General features: G+C 41.2%; 1 protein-coding gene across 4 annotated transcripts in view; it reads left to right on the top strand.

The window, feature by feature from the left end:
* Positions 1 to 2,665: 2,665 nt before the first annotated feature.
* Positions 2,666 to 23,266, top strand: part of UBQLN1 (ubiquilin 1) — a 30,537-nt gene continuing 9,936 nt past the window's right edge. For all 4 annotated transcript variants that reach the window (XM_082301021.1, XM_082301020.1, XM_082301019.1 and 1 more), the window contains exons 1-3: positions 2,666 to 3,031; positions 17,346 to 17,497; positions 22,112 to 22,227. In XM_082301021.1, coding sequence (XP_082157147.1) covers positions 2,876 to 3,031; positions 17,346 to 17,497; positions 22,112 to 22,227 — 424 coding nt within the window. In that variant the 5' untranslated portion in view covers positions 2,666 to 2,875. The remainder of the gene's footprint in view (positions 3,032 to 17,345; positions 17,498 to 22,111; positions 22,228 to 23,266) is intronic.

Genomic DNA, 23,266 nt, shown 5'->3' with positions numbered 1-23,266 from the left:
TGTATTGTTTTAATTTTCCATGCACTGTTTATAAGTTCTGTTCTCAACTATCTGACTGAGAACCCATATGCATGTTGTTCTGGTTTAGGGTATCTTCTATCTGGACCCTTTCAGTTCTGGCGAATGAGATCCCATATTCCTGTCATCTGTACCAAAATTAACATGAAGATAAAAACATTCTTTGCTGAAGTTGCATCTTTGCTTAGTTAAGAACTTACAATAACTTCCAAGTTATTTTCTATAAATTTTTAGTATCCTTGCCACTTATAAGAAATATACTTCAGTAAATAAAGCAAATGATTATTCCTCTAACTTGTAAACTTCTGCTAGCTATAACCAGGTCGAAGTTATGCTACTCTGGTACAAAGTCTACTCATGTAATGATACAGTCAGCATGAGTTATCTCTATAAACTATGAACAGTCTGGGATGAGGAATATCTCCTTGCTCTTTGATCTAACTTCTGCTTGAAATCACTGCTTGATTGCAGTGCAGAATGTTACTGTATGATGTACCTCACTCTACCAGTCAACAAGATAATTGCCACTGGCATGTGTCCAAGTGCTCTGCTGCAGCAGAATTCAACGCCTTGTAGCGTCACAACTAATGGGCAAAAGGAGCATGTGTGACCAAAGAAAGGCTTAGTACTTGAATATGCCTGGAATAATTCTTATCTGCAACAAGCAAAAACTCTAGAACAGGCAAAACCTGGAATTCCCTTCAGCCAATCTTTGGTATTCCTAATTAAGGTCTCTTAGCAAGTCTTAAATTCCTTTAGTAAAAATGTTAAGAGTTTTGGAGCCTACCATGCTGTATTACACCTTTTTTAGTACTAGATGAATCAAAGGGCTTCTCAGAGGTTACCCCAAGAGCAGACCAAACCAGCAAATCATCTCGTGATTCAGACTACTGTGGGAAAAGTCCATTCTCATCTAAGCAAAAAAGGACATTTGATTCTGCAGTTCAAAGCCACATATGTATTTTCCACCAAAACAGGAACAGACATCTTGTGACATTCTTGAGAGGCAAGAATATTTGGGGAGAATGCCTAATCTGGTAATGCAAATTTAATTTCTGATTGAGCTTTTCTTGGTCCAGGTTTGAGGAAGACGTGATTTCCAGCTATGGAATGCCTCCTTAGCAATACTTTTAAAGTAGTATATGTCTAGTATTTATTACTCTTTAGCCAGTGCCAAGTAACTTAAAAGCAACAGGTATCGAATTATTTCATTGATGTAGGTTCACAAACTGGGCCAAGTTAATTTTCTTGCATCTTCCAACATCAAACCCCTGCATCACACTATAGGCCTCTGTAACACCTCATGTCTTATGGACTGGAGCTCCAGCAAACCACCGTTGCATGGCTGGCACCTGCATTCCCAGATCCTAGTTGGGAAAGTCCTGGTGACCCTCCTCATGGATTTACTGGAAATCCAAAGCACACGTCCCTTGCATCTGACAATATTAAGCTTTCCCGTGGCTTGTGTCAGTGAGGGACTTTGCTGCCTGTGGGGGTGGAAGGTCCTGGCAGAGCAGGGGAGGGGCTGTTGCAACTGAGTTTATGTCACTCAACAAAATCACCAGCAAAGGCATCAGCAAAAGCAGGTGTGAGTCACCACAAAAACTGCTGTGACCACTTCCCTGGGGAGCCTGCTCCAGTGCCAGACCAGCCTCTGGCTAAAAAACCTTTTCCTAATATCTAGCCTAAACCTCCCTGACACAACTTCAGGCCATTCCCTTGGATCCTGTCACAGTGAAAGCATGATAAAGGCTGTTGACAAGGTTTGCTCTACTACTTACTAGTACTACCTTAGCATCACTAATGGTGTACCACTTAAATAAATATCACTTTTAACCACATCAACTAAGTGGTTAAAGCACACAGAGAAAAACAGGACTAAAATCTAAAATCACACAGAGTAACAGAATTGTTAGGGTTGGAAGAGACCTCTGGAGATCATCCAGTCCAATTCCTCTGCCAAGGCACAGTCAGCTAGCGCAGGTTACACAGGAACATGTCCAGCTGGGTTTTGAATGTCTCCAGAGAGGGAGTCCATGACCTTCTTGGGCAGCCTGTTGCAGTGCTCTGATACCTTCAGTGTAGAAGTTCTTCCCCATGTTTAAGTGGAACTTCCTGTGTTTTAGTTTATGGCCACTGCTCCTTGTCCTGTTGCTGGGCACCCCTGAAAAGAGTCTGGCACCATCCTCTTGGCACCGGCCTTTGAGGTATTTCTATGTGTTGACGAGATCCCCTCTCAGCCTCCTCATCTCCAGACTAAACAGGCCCAGCTCCTGCAGTCTCCCCTCATAAGAGAGATGTTTCAAACCCCAAATTGTCTTTGTGACTCCCCACTGGATCTTCTCCAGTAGCTCCTTGTCTCTCTTGCCTCTCTCCTCTTGTACTGAGAAACCCAGAACGGGACACGGCACACTCCTCACAAAGCGATGTCCGTGGAGGCTGGAGATGCAAAAGGGCAGGGATGTGACAGCCTAAAGCTGAAAAAGCCGAGGAGGAGGCTCTGGTTGAGTCACGCGGCTCGGGACGAGTCGCCGCGGGCACGCTCAGCCCTTCGGGGGCGCGCGCGGTGCCGGGCGCGCGCACGGGCGGTGCCCCTTTCTAGCAACTTCCCTGTTAAGCTGCGTCATCACGGCGCGCGGCGGCCGGGCCGGGCTGTTACCGGTGTCGCGGGCGCGGCGCGAGCGCTCGGCTGCAGCCGCCGGGAGCCGCCGGCAAGGCCCCCTGCCCTGCCCTGCCCTGCCCTGCCCTGCCCTGCCCTGCCCTGCCCTGCCCTGCCCTGCCCTGCCCCGTCCCGTCCCGTCCCGTCCCGTCCCGTCCCGTCCCGTCCCGTCCCGTCCCGTCCCGTCCGCACACGGCAATGTCGGACCGAGCGGAGGGGACCGCGGGGGGTTCCCCGGGCTCCCCCACCCGCGACTCCGCCAGTGCCGCCGAGCCGCGGATCATCAAAGTCACGGTGAAGACTCCCAAGGAGAAGGAGGAGTTCGCCGTTTCCGAGACCAGCAGCATCCGCCAGGTGAGGGGCGGCGGAGCAGGCTGAGGGGGCCGGCGGGGCCGCGTTGGGGCCGGGGCCGAGCGGAGCGCCGCCCGGGAGGGGAGCGCCAGCCCGCGGCTCCCGCCTCCGGCGGCGCGGGACGAGGGCCCTTCCCGGTGACAAAGCAGCTTCTGCTGGCCCGGGTCGCGCCGGGCGCTGTTGGGCGAGCACCAGCACCGATCCCGGCCCAGGAGAGGACTGATGCCATCTGAGGCTAGCAGGGGTAGTGGAGAAGCGTGCCGCCTCGTACCCTCCTCACCGACTTCTCTCTCTGTTGCTCTGCAGAGGGCCGGCTCGGAAGGTGGATATAGCTCGTTCATGAAGTCATTGAATCATAGAATGGTTTGGGTTGGAAGGAGACACTGAAAATCATCCAGTTCCCGTTCCCCTGTCGTAGGCAGGGACACCTTCAGCTAGACCAGGTTGCTCAGAGCCCCATCCAGCCTGGCTTTGAACACTTCCAGGGATGGGCCATCCACAGCTTCTCTGTGCAGTCTGTTCCAGTGCCTCACCACCCCCACAGTAAAGAATTTTTTCGTAATTGCTTCTCTAAACCTACTCTCAGTTTGAAGCCATTGCCCCTTGTCCTGTCAGTACACGTTCTTGTAAACAGCCTTGCCTCATCTTTCCTGCAAGTTCCCTTCAAGTACTGGAAGGCCACAGTTAGGCCATCCCAAAGCCTTCTCTTTTCTCATTTTCTAACTGTAAGTTGTCCTGTCGAGCTGACTGGTTTTGGTAGCAGCTGTCTCACTGGCTGGCTAACATGACTGTAGAAGACATATTCAGTTGCTTGAATATCTGTATTTCCAGTTATTTTGATCTAACACTGTCTTTGTAAACAGCAAGTAGGCCTCCAACTTGGGGAAGTCATAGCCTTGTACTGTGTGTGTACAATCTACAGTTGGCTGTACTTAAATATGCTAGTTATGGATCTAGTACTTAGCATGGCACTACTGTCAGATAACCAAGTTATTAGGGATTTTGGGCATTCCTGTGAAAGGCTGTGCCCCAGATGTGACTGTCTCAAACTAGTGACACCTGCTGATTCATCGACACTGTTTCCTGCCAGTTTCTTCTGGTTTTGTAGAAGGTTTGCTGTGCAAGTATTGACTAGAACTTCATTTATTTCAGTTAGAAAGCAACAAATCATAGAAAAAGTGCTATCAAAATATAAAAACCCAGAGTCTCCTGCTTGTAAAGGATGTAGACATTGCTAGATTCAGAACCTTCTTCATTTTCCGTAGGATTTCCCAGTTTTCTCCCTGAAATGGTTCTAAATGTGGCAACTTCATGCTATTCCACAAATTTTTTTGGTGTCATTGGTATTGCAGACCTCATCAAAAAAAGGTTACATGTCTGAAAGCACCACTAATGTCTAGATACAGAACTTTACATCATTCCGTATGTGTGAGCTGAATGACACTGTTTGGTTAAGGATACAAAAGATGAAGTAAAGGATCTGAGATTTCAAATGTAGTGCTAGCACTTCAGCTAGATTGTCAGATTTTTGTTTCACCTAGTTGCTGTGAATAGAGAAAGTGCTAATATTTCTTTCAATTTTTTTATCCTTACATGTAGTCTACATTCAGTTTGGGTTGGGGTTTTTTTAGGTTTTTTGGGGGGGCCGGCTAGAAGTGTCCCAGACGCGAGTTCCATTGAGGTTTTCTCCAGCTGCCAATGCATTGAGTCTGCTCTCTTGTCTTCTCCAGTCTTTTGGCAGCTGCAGTATTGTGTACAGTACTCGCTCTGCAAGCTTGATCTAGGCATTTCTCCCAAAAGTAAAATGACTGTGTTTGCTTTTTAATGTTGTCCACTGCTTTCCCAGCAATCTCAGTCTGAAAGGGGTGCTTTTCACTTCTCTGTTCTCCATAGATTTGTGAGCAGCATCAATGCAGTTTTTGTAAAAGTCTTTGAAGTTTTGGGGCTTTTATTTTGTTTGGATATTTCAAAAGAGAGATTCATAAACGGAATCTAGCCTGAGGATTGTGTTTGTCCTGAAAAGCAGTCAGCCATTAGTTTGGGTCCTTCGTAAATTTTAAGCAGTTTTACTTTAGCTGTGAATTTTGTAATGTGTTTGACTTCAACAGGTTTGTTCCAGATTTGAATACCGGTGGAGCTGCCAGGTGTTCAAAAAAATAGTTGTCATAAACTGAAACAGTTGTACAACGTAGCAGGAGCATGAATTTTTACTGAAAGCAGTCATGCAAGTTTAGGGAATTACCAGAGCACACTACTTCAAATGTCTTTGTTATCCACAGATATCTTAAAGTCCGAGTGTTGTCTCTCTTGGAACTGTTGTTAAAAGATTAGATCTGCAGTTGTATCTTAATTCCTGTGAAGTAAGATTGCCCTGGTGGGTTGACCATTTGGTTGAAGTTCCAGGCAGTGCAACAGCACTAAAAAATGCGCTGTCCCTGTAGTGTGACTAATATTGGCTGTTTCTCTTAAACTGCAAAAATGAGCTGTTGATGATAATAAGCATCAACAGTAGATGTAATGTTTCTAGAGCCAGCCTTGAAAATAGGTTAATCTCAAATACCAGACAAGTTGCACATCTGTTCACATGTATCTGGAATCAGCAAGTGGTTTGTACAGTTGAGATAGGTGGGCCAGTAACTTGTAGGCTAAAAAAAACACCCCCAAAACCCAGCAAAAGAAACGCCCTCAGTGTATTTCTGTAGCTAACATTAGAACTTAGTGAATTATTTGTTTAAAATCATTTCAGAATACTGCCAGAACATGAACCTAGATTTTCTAGGAAAATACTTTGTGTCACCAGGGCCAAATTTACGGCTACACAAATTATGTTTTATGTTGCTCCATTAATATAAATCAGGTCTGCAACTTTTCTGTCAAGATTTTTCCTGTATTGGAAGACTTCAGCAGAATAGATTTGTTACTGTGATCCTGTGTTGTGCAGCTAAAACAGTGAGTATGCAGGTTGGTATGGAAAATAAACTAAGTACAAAGCCACTCTGGGAGGTCAGTTGATTGCAACTGCTGTCCATCTGTCTCTTATTCTCTGAAAACCGTATGATTGTGCTGAGCACAGTTTGGCTCGGTATTAGGACAAGTACCAAATATTTGCATTCTTGACTGGATATGATACTGGTCTTGCTCAGTGCAGAGACTTAATGAATCTGTGGTGGGTAAAGATGAATACCTATAAACTTGTTGGCTTTAGCTGACCCTGACAGTGCTGATACTCCAGCTCAGTAAAACTGTTTGTCTCTTGTCTTATGTTTTTTCCTTTCAATTATTTTCTGAGTTCGTGGCAATACAATGTTTGCAATTTCTTGCTTAGCAGAGTTGACTTAATGTGTTTTGGTGAAGCCTGTATACAAAGAAAAAGTGCGCTCATTTTAGGAACGACTCATGCCTTCATGTCTTAGTGAATGACTTGAATTGTTTGATTGTTAAGGTGTTGGAACTGGTTACATGGAAAAACAGTTTTTTACCCTCATCATTTAGAATGAGGGAGTTTTAGAAGAGTTAAAGCTTGCTGGTGCTTCATGGGGCTGTTTTAGTGCCCTGTGTTGACATTTGAAGTATTCACGAGTTTATTGTAGCTGGTTCAGAGTTAGTGTCTGCGGGTGTGTAGCGCACTGAAGGATACTGAGTTGTCCATTCTGTGAACATTACAACTCTGAAACAGAGTAACATGCCTAGCTGTGTATTACTAACTTCTGGGCCAACAAAAGAGTGGATATAGTAAATCTGTGCTAATAATTTCAGAAACTTGAAGTTCTTGTGGAGAATGGTTGTCAGTCCTTTGATTATATAAAAATTTCAGAGGAATGCCCATCTGGAAAAGTTAGTGAAATTGAGTTTAGTTCCACAGAAAACAGATTAGATCCTTTTGCAGGTTTAGGGGTTTTCCCCCCATTTTTATTTAGCTTCAACCTTTAAATAGAATTTCTCTTCAGTATGGAATACAGTTTTCAGTAACAGCATATTTAACAGCTACTAGTATGCTTTTAAAGTAGGTGAACACAGATGTGCTTTCTGTACTAGACTAAACTACAGATAAAACCTCTGAGTTACTTAATTATAAGTGTAATTGTATCCACTGTGTTGAGACTCTGATTTTTTGTTAAGTGGGGATCTTTAAAGCTGTATTTTTTGATTATAATTGCAGTACAGTTTGTGATTGAAACTTTAAAATCATAAATCCAGGGTTTCATATTTGTGCCTGGTTCTCGCAATCCCAAATTGGTAGTCTTCTGCTTTGTGAAGATCACACAGGTGTAAATGTTAAATTGTCAAAACATTGGGTAATTTTGTAGTGGAGCATCTTTCCTGTCTTGCATATGCTGTCAATATTTTATGTAAAGTTTTACTTTACAAGAAATTTTACTTTATAAGAGCAATTATTTTACCATGATCCAATTCTGTCTCACTGTTTTTCTGTAATCCAGGGACTACTGAATGGTACAAACAAGATAGGTTGAAACTGTGTAATGGAATCCAGTCTGTTCTTCATTTCCATGATTGCAATTTAGGTTTCTGTTGTTCTTCAGTTGCCCCAGGCACTTGAATACACAAAGTATTTAGTGTTAGGTTTTCCATCATCTCAGTGCATTGTAACATGTCTGTGTGATTCTTTATGGAGTCTGTCTTGTGATATACTCTGATTATACATATTTCTTAAGGTGGGGTTTTTTTCCTCCTCATTTCGTGAATTCAAAATTGTTTTAGAGCAATGGTAGGTGGTTATTTGATAGAAGAACCTTCTGAAGTAAAAGTGTATTGACTTTCCTGACTATTGGCTTAGATGTAGCTCAAAGGTATCAGTTATCTGACCATAGTACTCCACAAGTGTTCGCTGATAAATGGCTGGTAGACAGAGTAATATAAGAAAACCTGTTTGAGTAGTAGTGTAAAGTGTCTTCTGTGTAGATACTTTTCTGCATAAAAGTAAGACATTAATATATATTTTTAAATTCTTTTCTTTAAACTTTATCCATGTTGGATAGGGCCTGCATTTGTCCTGGGAGTTTGCCTAGATAAAATCCCTCACCCTCAGTCAGGGGTGTCACACAGTTTTTAAAAAATTGTCCTGTGTTCAGTTCAAAATTGGTGACAGCACAGAAAACCTTAATGAATAATTAGCTGTGGTAGAGGTGTCATGTAAGGATTTTTAAAACCAGTCAATGTTTCAATCTAGTGACTATAAACTTTAGCTCTGTAAAAATGGTAATTTTCTGGGAGTAAAGTTAGGGTAAAATCTTAATAATTTGGAATATATGGTGATGTGGTGTTCTGGTTTTGACTGGGACAGAGCTAATTTTTTTAGTAGTTGATATGGTGCTGTGTTTTGTATTCAGTGCAAGAATAATCTTGGTAACACACCGATTTTGGTTGTTGCTAAACAGTGGTGTTGTTTTTTAGGAATGTTACTCCCTAACTAAGTAACCCCACCGAGACTCTCCAAACTACACTGCCACTTCTTCTCTCTGCCATGTTTTCCCTTCCCTCTCCCTTCTGAGCCAGGGCTTTATTTGTTTGTTAAATAACACTGAATGTTGTATAAATTAGTTAAGAGTTGTATAATACAGTTGAGAGTTTTCAAGATGAAAATAATAATAAAAGAGAGGAGTTGAAGCATTTTCTATTTTTGTGCAGCACAAAAACCTCAATGGGTTGAGTTGAATCTTAGTTTCTTCTAACTTATAAAGCTTTTTCTCTTTTCACTCTTCATAAGTGGTCAGTCAACCCAAGGCATGCTGGAGAGGAGAGTTGGAAGCACAAAAGGTCAAGATCACAGGTTGAGATAAGAACAGTTTACTGCAAACAGCAATGAGATAAGAAAACAAATATTAACAGCAACAATTCTAATGACAGAGGGTGCAAGAAAATGAATGATTCACACGGGAAGAATCCCCTTGATAACAGACAATACCGGATATTTTCCTCCACCATGTTTTCTTAACCAGAAGGAATCCCTTCTCCCTGGAAGAGATTCCTTTTCCCCAGCTGCTGGCAATGACCAGAGGTGGTATAGTATAACCTCTGGGTCCTGGCCATGTCCCCTCCTGGGTACTGCAAAAATTAACACTGTTCTGGCCTGAACCAGGACAGTGTTTTCTCTAAATGAAGGAGTTTTCAGTTTGCATTACTTTGCCAGCAATCATGTACATAACAAACAGGGAGAGAGTAGATTGCCAAGTGCTTTTATGGAGAAGTATTGCTTCTTCAGACAAAAGCTTGGAGAAGTGGAGGGGCTTGCTGAAGGATCCCTGGAAGGAATAGAAATGGCTAGAACTTGAGTCCTGAGCCCTTTACACTACTATGCACTGCTGCCGTTTACCCTTTATGGGCTGCTAGCCTTGTAAACTCATCAAGAATCTGACTTTGTGTTTTCAAGTGTGCTTTTTTTTGTGAGTTTGGTTTCGGTGCAGACATCTGAGGAAATAATTTTATTGTGAAACTAGCGTGGGTCATTGGCAAAGCCACCAGAAGATAGTAAGTCCATTGAGACATGAAAGACAGAATACTCTTACATAGACTTATTTTTGTGTTGTTTCTAGCTATGCTTTATCTGCTGTGGGCCAAAAGGGCTTGTATTCCTGCTTGTATAATGTCCTAGAGTTGTGCAATGAAACCTTGTTTTTACTGATTCACTGTAAGTCAGTCATAAGATGACCAGGTCATGATTCACCACAAAAGGAAACCACAGCTATCAGCGGTTATATATGGCTGTGTGTTTGGTTCCTTACTTCTTGGGTCAAGATGACCTGTAACCATTAATTCTGTTGTATAAAAGAAAGCTGGAGCTCATCAAAGTTTGCTTCTGAGACTGCTCAATGTGGATGTAAGACAGACTGAAGTGCGGTCAATATGGTTAACTGTGTATGCTGTTAGGAAAGACAGTTGAAAGTTTAAATATTATGAGTGTGTTTTGAAACAGCGGTGCCAAACAAGGTAATGCTGTTTCAAAATCTTTCTTTGTAGTAGAACTGTTTGAGGGCCTGCTGGGAATGAGAACTGTAGTTCAGCCCTCTATGTACAAACGCTTGCTTCCATGTCATCCTCTATTGTGTTCAAAACAAGGTTTCATGTGGGGAGTCAGCAAACTCGCTTTTTTTTTACAGTCACCTAGATAAAACTGTAGCCTAATATTTTCAAAGTAGTTGAATTTTAGGGGCCGGTGTTCTATTACTTTCAATGGGACTTGGATGTTAATTGCCCAAGAACTCTTCCAGGTTGTTAATGTAATTTAATTTTTAAGTATGACTTACTAAGCTGAGCTTGAGAGATTTTTGGGAAAGTATTTTTTAATTTATTTGTTTTCTTCTTTTTATTACTTTTTCACAACATCTTGTCTTTTGAGTGGATAGTAAGATTATTACAGTTGCTGGTTTTGATGTCATAAAATGAGTCAGCAGAAGCTTTTGAATCATTATATGGTGGTAACATGTCAAAGGAGAGTTTGAATGTTAATACTTTTACTTTGCCTGGAATAACTCTTTAGCAGGTTCTTCCAAGGCCAGCTTGTCAGATGTTAATAGGTTAATGTTTAAATTATGGATCTGCTCTGCAAAGTGACAGTGCAAAATAGTATCTGGTTTAGTCAGCTGTTCTACTTCATGTGTATTCAGATACTTGCTTTGTTTGGTGACAAAGTGTTTACTTTGGCTAGCTTGAGTACCAATATGCATGTGTTCAGCACTGACATCAACACTGTACAGTGTCCACCCATACCTTGCAAAAAACTTCAGAGGCAATCAAGTGGAGCAGGTGTAGTAAAAGTCCTAGCGTGCTTCACAGAGAGTTGTTTAGGTTTTTTTCTATGTGTCTTAACGTAGAACAAAAAAAGGCAAGTTTTGTTAATGGTGATTATCTTAAAGGTGCTATGAAGATAAGGGTATTTGGCATGGAATTGAGGGTATAAACAAGAAGTGCTGATGTGCTGCTGAAAAGCCAATGAGTGGTCTCAATATGAAAAGTTATACTGCTCCTGTATTTCAAAGCAAAAAAAAAAGTTTATGTAGACAAGTTAACTTGAGGTAAAATGGCAATTTGGGCAAAGTGCTTCAATGAGATGAGCTTTAGATTTGTTCTAATTCATGTCAAATCTACAAGCTGCCATGCTTTGAGGAGAATGTAACCTTGAATTAACTCACTCTGGTTAAGAACGCTTTTTACTTTTCTCCCTAGGAAAACCAGGCCTCTGTCTAGACATTGGTCCTGTGTTTTAGTCTGATTCCCAATGTGTTTCTGCCCACGCATTTTTCTAATAATCATGTAAAAAATTTACATGATTTTACATTATTTTTACTGTATTCAGTTACTAGAGGAGTACAATGAACTAGTTTCCACTAGGTGACTTGACACTAGGTGTCAAGTAAGTTGAAACATTATTTTTACAGCTTTTGAGTCTTTTCCTATGCACAGATATGACTGAACACCTTTGTAATACGACAAGATGTAGTATTATTACAGTGAAGTAAAACTTGTATTTTAGAACAATACAGCTAATGAGCGGATGTTGTTGCTTGGATTGTTACATGTTAATTAAAAGGATGAGTCACTGAAGTAGGAGAATTGGACAGAAATGCTCATCATTTCCAGCCAGCAACACTGAACTCCTTCTGCTTTTGATTTTCCTTGTGGACGAAGTATTTTAACTGTAATTTACTGATGCCATTATTTAGTTATGTTGTGCAAACTGAAGACCTAAACAGCACCAAAATCAAATTTTTTAGAGCTGCCTAAATATGCATTAATTTCCATCATCATAATCTGTTGTGGTTTAACCTCAGCCAGCAATTAAGTGTCATGCAACTGCTTCCTCACATCTCTCCTGCCTAGTGAAATGGGGAAGCGAATCAGAAGAAAAAAGTAAAAAAGTTGATATAAGAACAGTTTAATATTTAAAACAACAACAACAATAATAGTAACAACAACAATAATGGTAATGAATGAGAGGGATAGAGGAGTAAAACTCAAGAGAAACAAATGATGCACAGTACAGTGGCTCAGCACCCACTGACTGATGCCCAGCCTCTTCCCTTCACTGGCAAGTGCTCCAGCCACACTACCCAGGTGAAAGCAGGGATTGGGAGAATGAAGAACCATCCTCTGTAGAAGATCAGGTTTAAGACCCTTTAATGAACCTGAAGGTGCACAGTTCCATGGGATCTGATGAGATATGCCCATGGCCCCTGAGGGAACTGGGCAAGGAAGTAGCTAGGCCACTAGCCATCATATTTGAGAAGTAGTGGCAGTACCCCATGGAAGTTCCCAAAGACTGGAAGAGGTGAAATAGAACATCTGTGTATTTTTGGGAAGGGAAATTGAGAAGAACCAGGGAACTACAGACTGGCCAGTCTTACCTCAGTGCCTGGCAGGATCATGGAACAGAACCTCCTGGAAATTGTGCTAAGGAACGTGGAAGGTAAGGACATGATTTGTGACAGCCAACACAGCTTCTCTAAGGACAAATTTGGTGATTGCCTGTGATGGGGTTGCAGTTGTGGTGGATGAGGGAAAAGTGAGTGACATCATCTACGTGCACATATGTAGAGTGTTTGACACTGTGCCCTGTGGCTTGTCTCTAAACTGGAGAGATGGTTTTGACAAATGGACTACTCTGTGAATAAGGAATTTAAAGGGTTGCAGTGAACGGTTCATTGTCCAAGTGGAGACCAGTGTCAAGTGGTGTCCTCAGGGATCGGTGCAGGGACAAGCATTGTTTAACACCTTTGTCAGTGACACAGACAGTGGGATTGAGTGCACCTCAACAATGCCAGTCTGTGTGGTGTGAATGAGGCACTGGAGGGAAGGGATGCCATCCTTGACAAGCTTGAAAGATAGGCTCATGTGCCTCAGGAAGTTCAACAAGGCCAAGTGCAAGATCCTACACTTGGGTTGGGGCAATCCCAAGTACAAATACAGATAGAGTGGATCAAGAGCAGCCCTGAGGAGAAGGACTTGGGGGTGCTGGTGGATGAAAGGCTGGACATGACCCAGCAACGTGCACTCGCAGCCCAGAAAGTTGATTGTATCCCAGGCTGCATCCAAAGTATCGTGGCCAGCAGGGTGAGGGAGGACATTCTGCTTCTCTCTTCTGTTCTGGTGAGAGTCCACCCGGGGTGCTGCATCCAGCTCTGAGGTCCCCAGCACAGGAGGACATGGACCTGTTGGAGTGCGTCAGGAGGAGGCCACCAAGATGATCAGAGGGCTGGGGCTCATGTCTTATAAAGACAGGCTGAGAGACTTCTGTTCATTGTGGAGAAGAGAAGGCTCCAGGGAGACATCATAGCAACCTTTCAGTGGCCAAAAGAGGCCCACATGAAAGATTGTGAGAGACTTTTTACAAGGGCGTGGGGTGATGATAAAAGGGTAATGACTTTACCCTCTTCCATATTAGGAAGAAATTCTTTATGTGAGGATGCTGGAACAGGTTGCCCAGAGAAGTTGTGGATGCCCCATCGCTGGAAGCATTCAAAAAGCCAGACTGGCTTTGAGTAATCTGGTCTAGGGAGAGGTGTCCCTGACCTTGGCAGAGGAGTTGGAACTAGATGATCTTTACTTTCCTTTTCCACGGTGTTTTTAGGATTCTGTTTTCCGTATGTGTAGATGATTCTCTTCCTCTGCAAAAAATAAAAAGTGTATGAAGCTAATCTGTTATTTAAGGTGTTTTTGACAGTTAACACTTAACACTTCGCAAACAGCCTCATTTGTAAATGGTCTTCCATGGTAATATAGGTTTTACATGATGGTCTTCTCTGAATGAATTATCAGAGGGCTTGGTCCTGCTTACACTTTGTCATTTCAGGGGTCCCAATGTCATATTGAATGACAGTGAAGCTGAGGAAGAGACATAACACTTTCATTGCATCTTGACTAGGCTTTTTACGTAAATATGTCTCAGCCAAAACTGGTTTCTTATTCTCAGTAGTTTTATTATTGTGACTGGAAATAGGTCTAGTGTGCATTTAGATCATTCACAGATGTTGTTGTAGAGGTTATTTTGTGGGTCCTGGTACACTGATGGTTGCATTTATGTCCTGCTGTAGTGTTGTTTTTGCGTGGCAGCCTACAGCTTCCTCCAGCTGGGGCAGCAGAGGGAGAGCAGCCAGTCTCCTCCCTCTGGTGAGCAGCAACTGGAGACAAGGAAGTGGAATGAAGCTGCATCAGGTTCAGATTGGACTTTAGGGAAGGGTTCTTCGCTGGGAGGATGGGTGGTCACTGGAATAGACTCCTTTGCGAAGCAGTCATGGCACCAAGCCTGTTAGAGTTCAAGGAGCCTGCGGACAATGCTCTCAGTCATATGGTTCAGTTTCAGGTAGTCCGGTGAAAAGCAGGGAGTTGAACTCGATGATCCTTATGGTTCCATTCCAACTTGAGATATTCTGTGATTCCATGAATATTGTTTATACTACAACATCAGCCTTCTGATGAGAATTAACTTGTGGATCTCACTGTCACAGCATATTGTGGAAAATATGGTAATAAGTGAGTTTAGGTAAATGACAGTCTTTCATTTGTCACAGTATGGTTGTCCTTTATTCTGATGCATTAGCTTTGTCCCGCATTCTAAGTATTTCTGCTGGTTTTGCATTACTTTGCATATTAAGAGTAATTAAGCATAAGAATACAGGATAGGAAGCAACTGCCTGAGCAGTTGCTCAGCAGAACAAGGTGTGACATTTCATGCTTAAGATTTGTAGGTGCTTCTTTCCCCTTCAGGCTGCGACATCACAGAAAAGAGTGACAAAAGTCAGAGGGTCCACAAAAACTCAGAAAATTTTATTTTTAGATTACACACCTGGCAAGTTAAATTGGTATGTTAAATTCCTGACCTACTATATAAGCACATGGCAGTGGGTTTTATATAAAGAGGTGAGAGAGAAGGGAAGAAAGAAAGGAAAAAAGGAAAAGAAGAGAATAAAAGAGATCACCAGTCCTGGCTCCAGCATCAATCCAGCTGATGAGGAGTTCAGGGTCCTGGGGGTGTGCATGTGACTGGGCTTTGTAAAGATACTTTTTTTAGATGGGCATTCCCTGACTTGGATATAACTTTCTGACTTTCTATGCAAATTAGTTATCATGCACAGTCTGTTCTTTCAGACCTTTCTGGAAATGGGTTGGAGGGCTTTGGGGATCTTGGGCGGTTTTCATCCCTCCCTACAGTCCATGCCCACTTCTCGGTTGCATTCCTGTGCTTGCACTGTTCTGTGTTGAACTTATCTCCACAAGCTACAGCAAGGATGTTTGTCCCAGGAAAGTACTGCCCTACTTCTGTATGGTCACCTTCACCAGCCACGTCTTGTTCTCTCCCACAGCATATTATTACCAAAAATCCTTGGTTATTACCAAAAATTCTTGTCTCTTATTACCAACACTCTTTGGTTGGCTACACGGCCATCCAGGTATCAGTGTTTGAGGTGTACACATTAACCTCTTCTAGGATTCTACAAAATGTCTAGAGTTTATAGCTATTAGATAAGTCAGTACTCTTACATTAATGTTTTCTCACATTAATTTCTCACTTTTTCTTACAAATTGGAAAATAGCTTGCAGGGTGGGGGGTTTATCTTCCACTAAGTGTAGATGAGCTGGTGTGAAATATTTTGGCCAGCATTGATCCCCACACTTATATAACAGAGTAATTGGCTTTGAAAATCCAAAGGGGGGGTGGGAAGGCTTGGACTAGAGAAGAACCGTCAAGGAAAGATCAGCCTTACTGCAGTCCCTTGTTCAAAAGAGAACAATCTGTGTTGTCCATTGTGGGAAGGCCAGTGAAGGCATCTGGTAGTGAAACACTGGAACAGGTTTCTTGGAAAAAAGTTGCTGGGGAACTCAGAGAACAGACTAGATAAACATGAGAGAAATAATTCAGGTAAGTAACACGCTTGGGGAAGGAGTGGCCTGAGTGACTTTCTGGAATGCTTTTAAGTCTAAATATTGCCAGTATAAAGGCTGACTTGTAAGTTATTTCTGCAACAACCAAAACTTAGCTCTGTGTGAGCAGACTTTTAACTAACCAAGGGCAACCTCCTGTACAAACACAGAGATTTAAACACTCTTGTCTCTTGGACTCTCTCTTTTTTTTAAGCCCTGTTTATTTTTCTCTTCCTGTGCTATAAAACCTTGCAATCAGAAACTCACCTTCAAAGCATAATACATTGGAATTTTACTCTTTAGTCCTGCCTAATTATTAATGACTAGTTGCAAGATTAATATTTTATTCTCCTATATGGAGTGAGAATTCTGTTATATGTTTGGGATGCTTTTTAAAGTATTATGGTCAACTTAATTTTAAAGTTTTAAACACAATGAACTTCTGAAGGACTTTCTAACTACCTGAGATTTTAAAAATACTTAGCTTGCTGACAAGTCTTGTTGAATAAATTTATCTGGCATTCTTATAACCAAGTCATTTCTTACCATTTTTTTTGGACATCTTTCTTTTTAAATTTTGTAAATATTCTGCTTTCAATGAGAGCATTTTTCCAGAGAGTAATAAATTGCAATTAGAAGTCATTGAAAGCATAACTTGGTTATTTTTGATTAGGAAAGCAAGACGATATAGAGTGGACTTCCATGTTCAAGTGTTTTAATGAGGGAATGATTTCCTAGTGAAATGAAAAATGTGTTTATTCACTGTGTCCTGGGCTGCAAATGCATTTCATGTAGCTATGTTGTGCATTGAATGACAAAGCAGAGCCACCTAAGGTATAACTTTTGCCTGTGTGGAAAGGAATGCTGGTTTTGACACATGGAAGGAAGGCAGCAAAAATATATCAAAGAAGAGAGGATACTATCTTCTAGTTAGGTAGTTCCAGCAAAAGTCTAGACAGACTTATCCTCTTTGTGACATTGCGTCATCACTCCTTCAGCAGTGGATGGCTTCAGTGGTGTGCATATTTGTATGTGTGTACTTGCTAGTATATAATTATATGCATACTTCACCATGTGTATACATATGGGTGTGGTTAAGTACTATATATACTAGCATGTATTTATGTCATGGATGCATGCCTGATTGAAGTCACAATAGTCGTCAAGAGAAATCAGATTTTTGTTGTCATGACTTACGTAACTAGTGATCTAGATGTGAAATTCTTCTGATTTCCTTTTCTGTATGACAAAGAAATACTTCCCGTCTTCCTATGGACAAAAAAAAGTTAAGAAAACAAAACTATTTCTAGTTTTTGAAATACAGAATATGCAGTACAAGTGAGGTAATATAGCAAATGTAAAAAATAGATTGTTCTTAAATGATTTCTAAAAATTACAGTTCAGTATTTAATTACATAAATGTATATTAATTTTTTTTGTTTAGTTCAAAGAAGAAATCTCTAAGCGCTTCAAGTCCCACACTGATCAGCTTGTGTTGATATTTGCTGGAAAAATTTTAAAAGATCAAGATACTTTGACTCAGCATGGAATTCATGATGGACTCACTGTTCACCTGGTTATCAAAACACAAAACAGGTAACCTTAATGACGAGTGGTCTTCTGTTTGCCTCTCGAGAAGTAAAAGTACTCTGCATTTTTAATAGCTTTCTGCTGGCAAACTAGATTTGACTAAATCACCTTAATCAGTTCCTTAGTTACAGGTGGTGCAGGATAGCAGTGAAATTATAAAATTAGAGTGTTTTTTTCATTTATCCTCTATTTTAATATGGTTCATGTTTCTAAATACATGAGGGGGTTTTTTGTTTGTTTGGGTTTTTTTGTTTGTTGGTTTGGTTTTTTGTTATTTAACTTTTTTTTTTTTTTTTTTAAGTTCCAGCTGTTTTGGCTTCATAGTTGTTAGATAACCATCTCTTACTCTCCATTAATATATGTTATGCAGATTTTCTTTTCACACATGAAAACTTGCAGTGAATCTTTTCTTTCTCTTCTTTTTCTGCAGTGAGTTTTCTTTCCTTGTTTTACCAATGCAGTAGTAAAGACTCTCTGTTTTGGTCAAACAAGGAAAGAAAATTTTTGAGAACTGCTTTGGTGTAATGAATTTATCTGCCTAAACAGACTTTGGATTTTAATGTGTGGGTTGTTTTTGTTGTTTTTTCCTTTGGTGAATAAGCATTAGAATGATGTATCAGTTAGCTATGTCATGTGCACTTCCTGTGAAGTGCCCAAAAATCCTTCCAACAAGTAGAGTAATAGATCCCTCGAATGCAGTTTGTTATTAGTCAATAACATGCTCATTATTTTAGCTTGAAAGTGGTTTTGGCTCCTGTTCTACTTAGGTCTTTCTTGTTTGTGGTGAGGATCACCTCTGATGTGAAAATGTCAGATGTTGAAGAGCATGGAGTGTAGGAGAGAACAAAAATAGGCCTTCCCTTTCAAGGTCTTACCAAGACACAAAGGCTAGCTAGTAACAGTAGCATTAAATATAAATTCTTGTTGAAATTAGTAGCATTAGCATTAAATGTAGCTACCTTTTGAAATTGATATCTTCTGTTCCATATTCATGCCCTGAAAGGATTGTGTTCTCTGTCCTGGAGTCAAAATACATGTTTGTACTGTCAGAGGTCTCTCTTTCCTGCCCTGTGCCTCCTCCACCTGAAATTTAGGCTGATACAAGCCATGCCAGTCTTGAATACAGTATTAGGTAATACTGCAATTCTGTGCATCTGAGTGAGTATTCTGCTGTTGCTATTTTTTTATTGCTTTTTTTGCATGCGGTCTTGAGTGTGGCAGAGAGGCTTCATGAGTAGTGTTAGCAGGATGCTTTTGACTTGCAGAGTCTTCAGAGAGTTTATAGTTTGGACCTACTATAGCTATACATACTGAAATACCATTGCCAGCCTCCCTGCTTGCACTTTGCCTCTGGACAGAGGAACCCCCAGGAGCACAAATGCCACATTTGTGGCTTTTGGGGAATTTTTGGTGTTCCTGCATCTGTCTTACCAGAATTGCACTCCATGTCTTCACTCTGGCCTGCCTTTTTTGAATCATTTTAGAAGAGTATGTTTCTATTATCTGCAGAATGTTTTAATCATATCTGAGAAAACAAAGTATGAATGAAAAACTACAGATCCTTTGCGTGTACGTGTGCTGTCCTCAAAGTATGTATTAAGAGTTTTCACGCACTAGCTTTGCTTGAATAGACTAAAAACATACTAAAACCTGCTAGAGAGAATCGCCAGCATAATGAGAATCACCTTTGAGAAAGGATAGTATTGTCCTGAAATATCTCAGTAGTATTCTTGCTAAAATATCTATATTTTATGCTTGTCCCAAAAGACAAGATTTAGACCCTGCCAGTGTCTGGAAAGTGCTGATTTTTGGCCACGAGTATCAAGATTGACTCATTCAAAACTACTTTACGCTGTGCCATTTACTTTTATGTTGACTGTTGCTGCTATGTATCTGAATAAATAAAAGTTATTTTTCAAAACTGGATCTGAAGATGATCTTTTCCCTTCTAAGCTATGTTAGATGTGTAACTTCAAAATAGGAGTCTTCATATACCCTAGCCAATCCTTGTTAAAAAAAGATCACTTTTTTTACTGTGCTATATTTTCTGAATGTTACAGACTTTCAGTGAAATCTTGTAACTGATGTCAGAGTAGAAGTGAGTGATTAGCCATGGGCAGTGAAGATACATTGAATTTCTGAATAGAGTTCTAGGTCAACATGTATCGTTTGTTCACAAGTGCTGGGTAGAAACGCAATGGCAAAATGGGTATAAAAGATGATGTGCACTTGACAGGAATATCACTGGAAGACTGGAGGCTAACAGGGTTGACACTCACACCAACCATTATCTTCAGAGAATATCCAATTTCCATGGGAGCTGCAAGTTGAACTGCAAGTTTCAGTGTCATCTACTTTTCTGTTACACATTGCAGAACCTTTCATGTTTATTACATGAAGCAGCATAGTTGCTTCTCAAAATAGTTTCTCAGTTGAAAATACAAATAGGCTTATATGCTTGTTATTTTTCTTTTGCTTATGGAGGAAAGATGTGTGTGTTTTCTAGATGAAAGAAAATCAAATATCTCTAGTGGGAGAGTCACAATCAGGATACAGTCTATAATCTTCCTCATTCAAGTTACAGCTGCTTGGCTAATTATAGTCATCTTGTGTTCAAAGTTTGCAGTTGCTGTTAATGAAGTTAAAGAACTCTTAGAAACCTCAGGAAAATTGCTGCATTTAAGGCATCTTTCTGAGATTTTTTTTGTATGGTTGGGGTTTTTTTTCTGGTGTTTGCTTGAGTGGGGCAAGTGCAGAGTTTTGTTACAGGGGGAAAGGTTCTCCAAGGCGAACTGAAGTATGAAGTCTAGTGTACTGTCAAATTCTCCAATCTTTTCGTGAAGTCTGAATTCTTAGTTTTAAAAGTTATTTTATTCTGTAGTACTGCAAATACAGGCATTTATTGATTGTTGAACCACAGTGGAGAACTGATTTGGATTTCAAAGTAGTCTCTTTTCTTTAGAACAGAGAGGCCATGTTAGCTCTGTTCAAGCTCAGTTCCTTGATCTCTTTTACTACTGTCTCGGTTTTGAAAGACAGGTGTCTGCTAAGGAAGGCAGAAGCCCCCCTTGAAGTGGCAGATATAACCCCTTTTCCCTCCAAGTTATTATATTTTGAAATCAAGGGCCTTTAGGCAAAGATGTGGGAAATAGGAATAACAGTTCTTTACTATATATATATATATGTATATGTATATGTATATGTATATGTATATAACCAGTCAAACAAAACAACAACAACTCTGGCAGTAACAGCAAACAATCACAAACCCAGTGCCAGCCTTCTCGGCTGTCGGGCCCTTTCCCCTCGGGTGCAGTTCCGCTCGCAGCCGGCAGGGGCGCTGGCGGCTCCCGGTGAGCAGGGCAGGTGCGATGGTTCCCCCGCGGCTGCAGGGGGCGCTCCGGAGCGAGCTCGGGGAGCACGCGGCACCCGTGCCCTGGGATCCCGGGAAGGGATGGGACAAAGGCTTCACAAACCCCTGGGCAGCTGATCCCGGACTCTCAGGAACAGCAGGCTGGAAACGGCAGGCGGGAACAGCAGGCTAGAGCGGCAGGCTAGAGCGGCAGGGACGAACGCAAATCCCGGGTGGCAGGCGAGATGTATCCAGATGGGAGAACCCCAGGGATGCCCAGGCAGGCAGGGCGAGCAGGGCTACAGCGTAGCGAGAACTCGAAGCAGCAGCAGCGGGGCAGGGCAGCCACAGCTCGGCCTCCAGCAGGGCAGGGAAAACGGCTTTTGGGGTCCCGGCGTTGTTTCCAGCAGGAAGAGAAGAACAGCCAAAAAGAAGAAACAGCAGCTCCTTTCTCTGCAGCTTCTCTCTCTGGACGCTCAGAGCGAACTGACCCCACACCCAGGTGTAGACAAAAAAGTAGCCAGGCCCGCCCCACTCCCTTTTTGTCTTTCTTAAGTACAGCTATTTGTCCCCTAGCAACATGCATATGGGAGAAAATTCCTTTAACAGAAAAAAACCCCTAAGACTAAACTAAAACCCCAACAACTACATGGCAACATCTGTGTTTCTGCCTGCAGTAGAAGGGTGTGGTGATTTTACAAGCAGGACATGCTTTAGTGCCTGTGCTAAATTATGCTGGCTTTAGCTTCATGTAATTTCATTATCACCCTGTTCTTGAAGTCTTAAAGGTTATTGAGAGTCTGATATTTGTCTTCTAATAAAATGTGACATTAACTGAATTTCACGTTCAGTAAAGCATCCTAGTAGAGATGTGGCATGAAATAAATTTTGCATTAAATTTGTTAGGCTTTATTTCTTCAAGGCATGGGCATGTTACCAGTAGTATGTGAGTATAGTGAAATAAGGCATGCATCCTTAAAGCGAGATAAGGACAGAGAAAACAATTCATTGGCAGGCATCACAGGGTAGGATGAGAAGGTGGTAATGGCTGCAGTGATACCCATATGTTTTTTTACTGTTTGAAACTCCAGTGACATGACAGGGATCTGAGAAAGATTTATTATAGGAAGCCGTCTGGAGATAACTGGGTTTTGACCAAGAATCAAAATGTATTTTAAGATTCTCAAGTATAATACTATTCCTACATTTAATGACACTACTTAAAATAACTTGTTACACTCTATAAAGTTTTTAAATTGCTTTTTTAGATCACAAGACCACACAGCTCAACAGGCAAACACCACTGGGAGTACTGCTACTACATCAACATCAAGCAGTAGTACCTCAACACCAGCTTCAACAAATAGTAACCCTTTTGGCTTGGGTAAGAATATTTGTTAGGTAGCATGGTGGGTATCTTCTCTTGGATTCAGGTAATTGTCCCCAAAGCTTTATTACAATGTAGACAGAACTTTAAAAACAAAACCCAAACAAAAACACCTGCCAAAAAACTTATTACAGATAGGTTTCTGATTACTCAGTTACCAGAGGAAAGTTGTTTTGTTAGTTTTATATAGAATCAAAAAACAGTTTGGGTTAGAAGGGATACCTTTAAAGGTGATCTAGTCCAACCTCTCTGCAATTGGCTGGGACATCTTTAACTAGATTAGGCTGCTCAGAGCCCCATCCAACCTGACTTTGAATGTTTCCAGAGGTGGGGCCTCCATCGCCTCCCTGGATAAACTGTGCCAGTGTTTCACCACCCACTTCAGGTTTGTACTGTTTCACCTTCAGTGGTAAGGTGATACTGATGTTGTATTTTGGTACAAATAATGAAATTCCTTCCAGTGTCCTTGTGCTTCTTAAAAGTGTATCTGAGTTCCTGTAATTGAATATAGATGAATCACAGAAGTTGGACCTGTAACATGAAGCCAAGATCTGCAGTAAAAGCAACAAAGTTGCTGTTAATCTTACAATTAAGTATTTCTCAGGTTTCAAGTCTGATAGTATTATGAGTCTTTGCTTTCATGAATGAAGAGACTGCAGTCTATTGACTTAAAAATTATAACCTATTTTCATAGTTGTGGTGGGGTTTTGTTTCATTCTTTTTAGTACTTTTTTTTTGCATTTGGGAGGGGGGAAGAGATAGAATTGGAAAAGCCAGTTATAGTAAGTAGATGATTTCTTAGGTTTAAATGGTTCTTCGGTCTGTCTAATACCTTCTGAAATTTTTTATTTGGATTTGGCAAAGCACAAGAATTCGAAACATAATTAGCTCTTGGTGCACTGCTACCAAGAGAAACTCTGCTTTTAATTAGAATGGGGAATATAACTCATATTGGAGTTCTCTTGATTATAGTCTAACCAAGAGGAGACAGATAAATGATTATTACAAATGCAAATGTTAAGTGTTGCTGGAGCGG

This window comes from Coloeus monedula, assembly GCF_965178545.1.
Source record: "Coloeus monedula genome assembly, chromosome: Z".
In the NCBI taxonomy this organism is placed as follows: domain Eukaryota; kingdom Metazoa; phylum Chordata; class Aves; order Passeriformes; family Corvidae; genus Coloeus; species Coloeus monedula.
The sequence above is the reverse complement of the archived record's forward strand: the minus strand, read 5'-3'. Positions and strand labels throughout refer to the sequence as shown.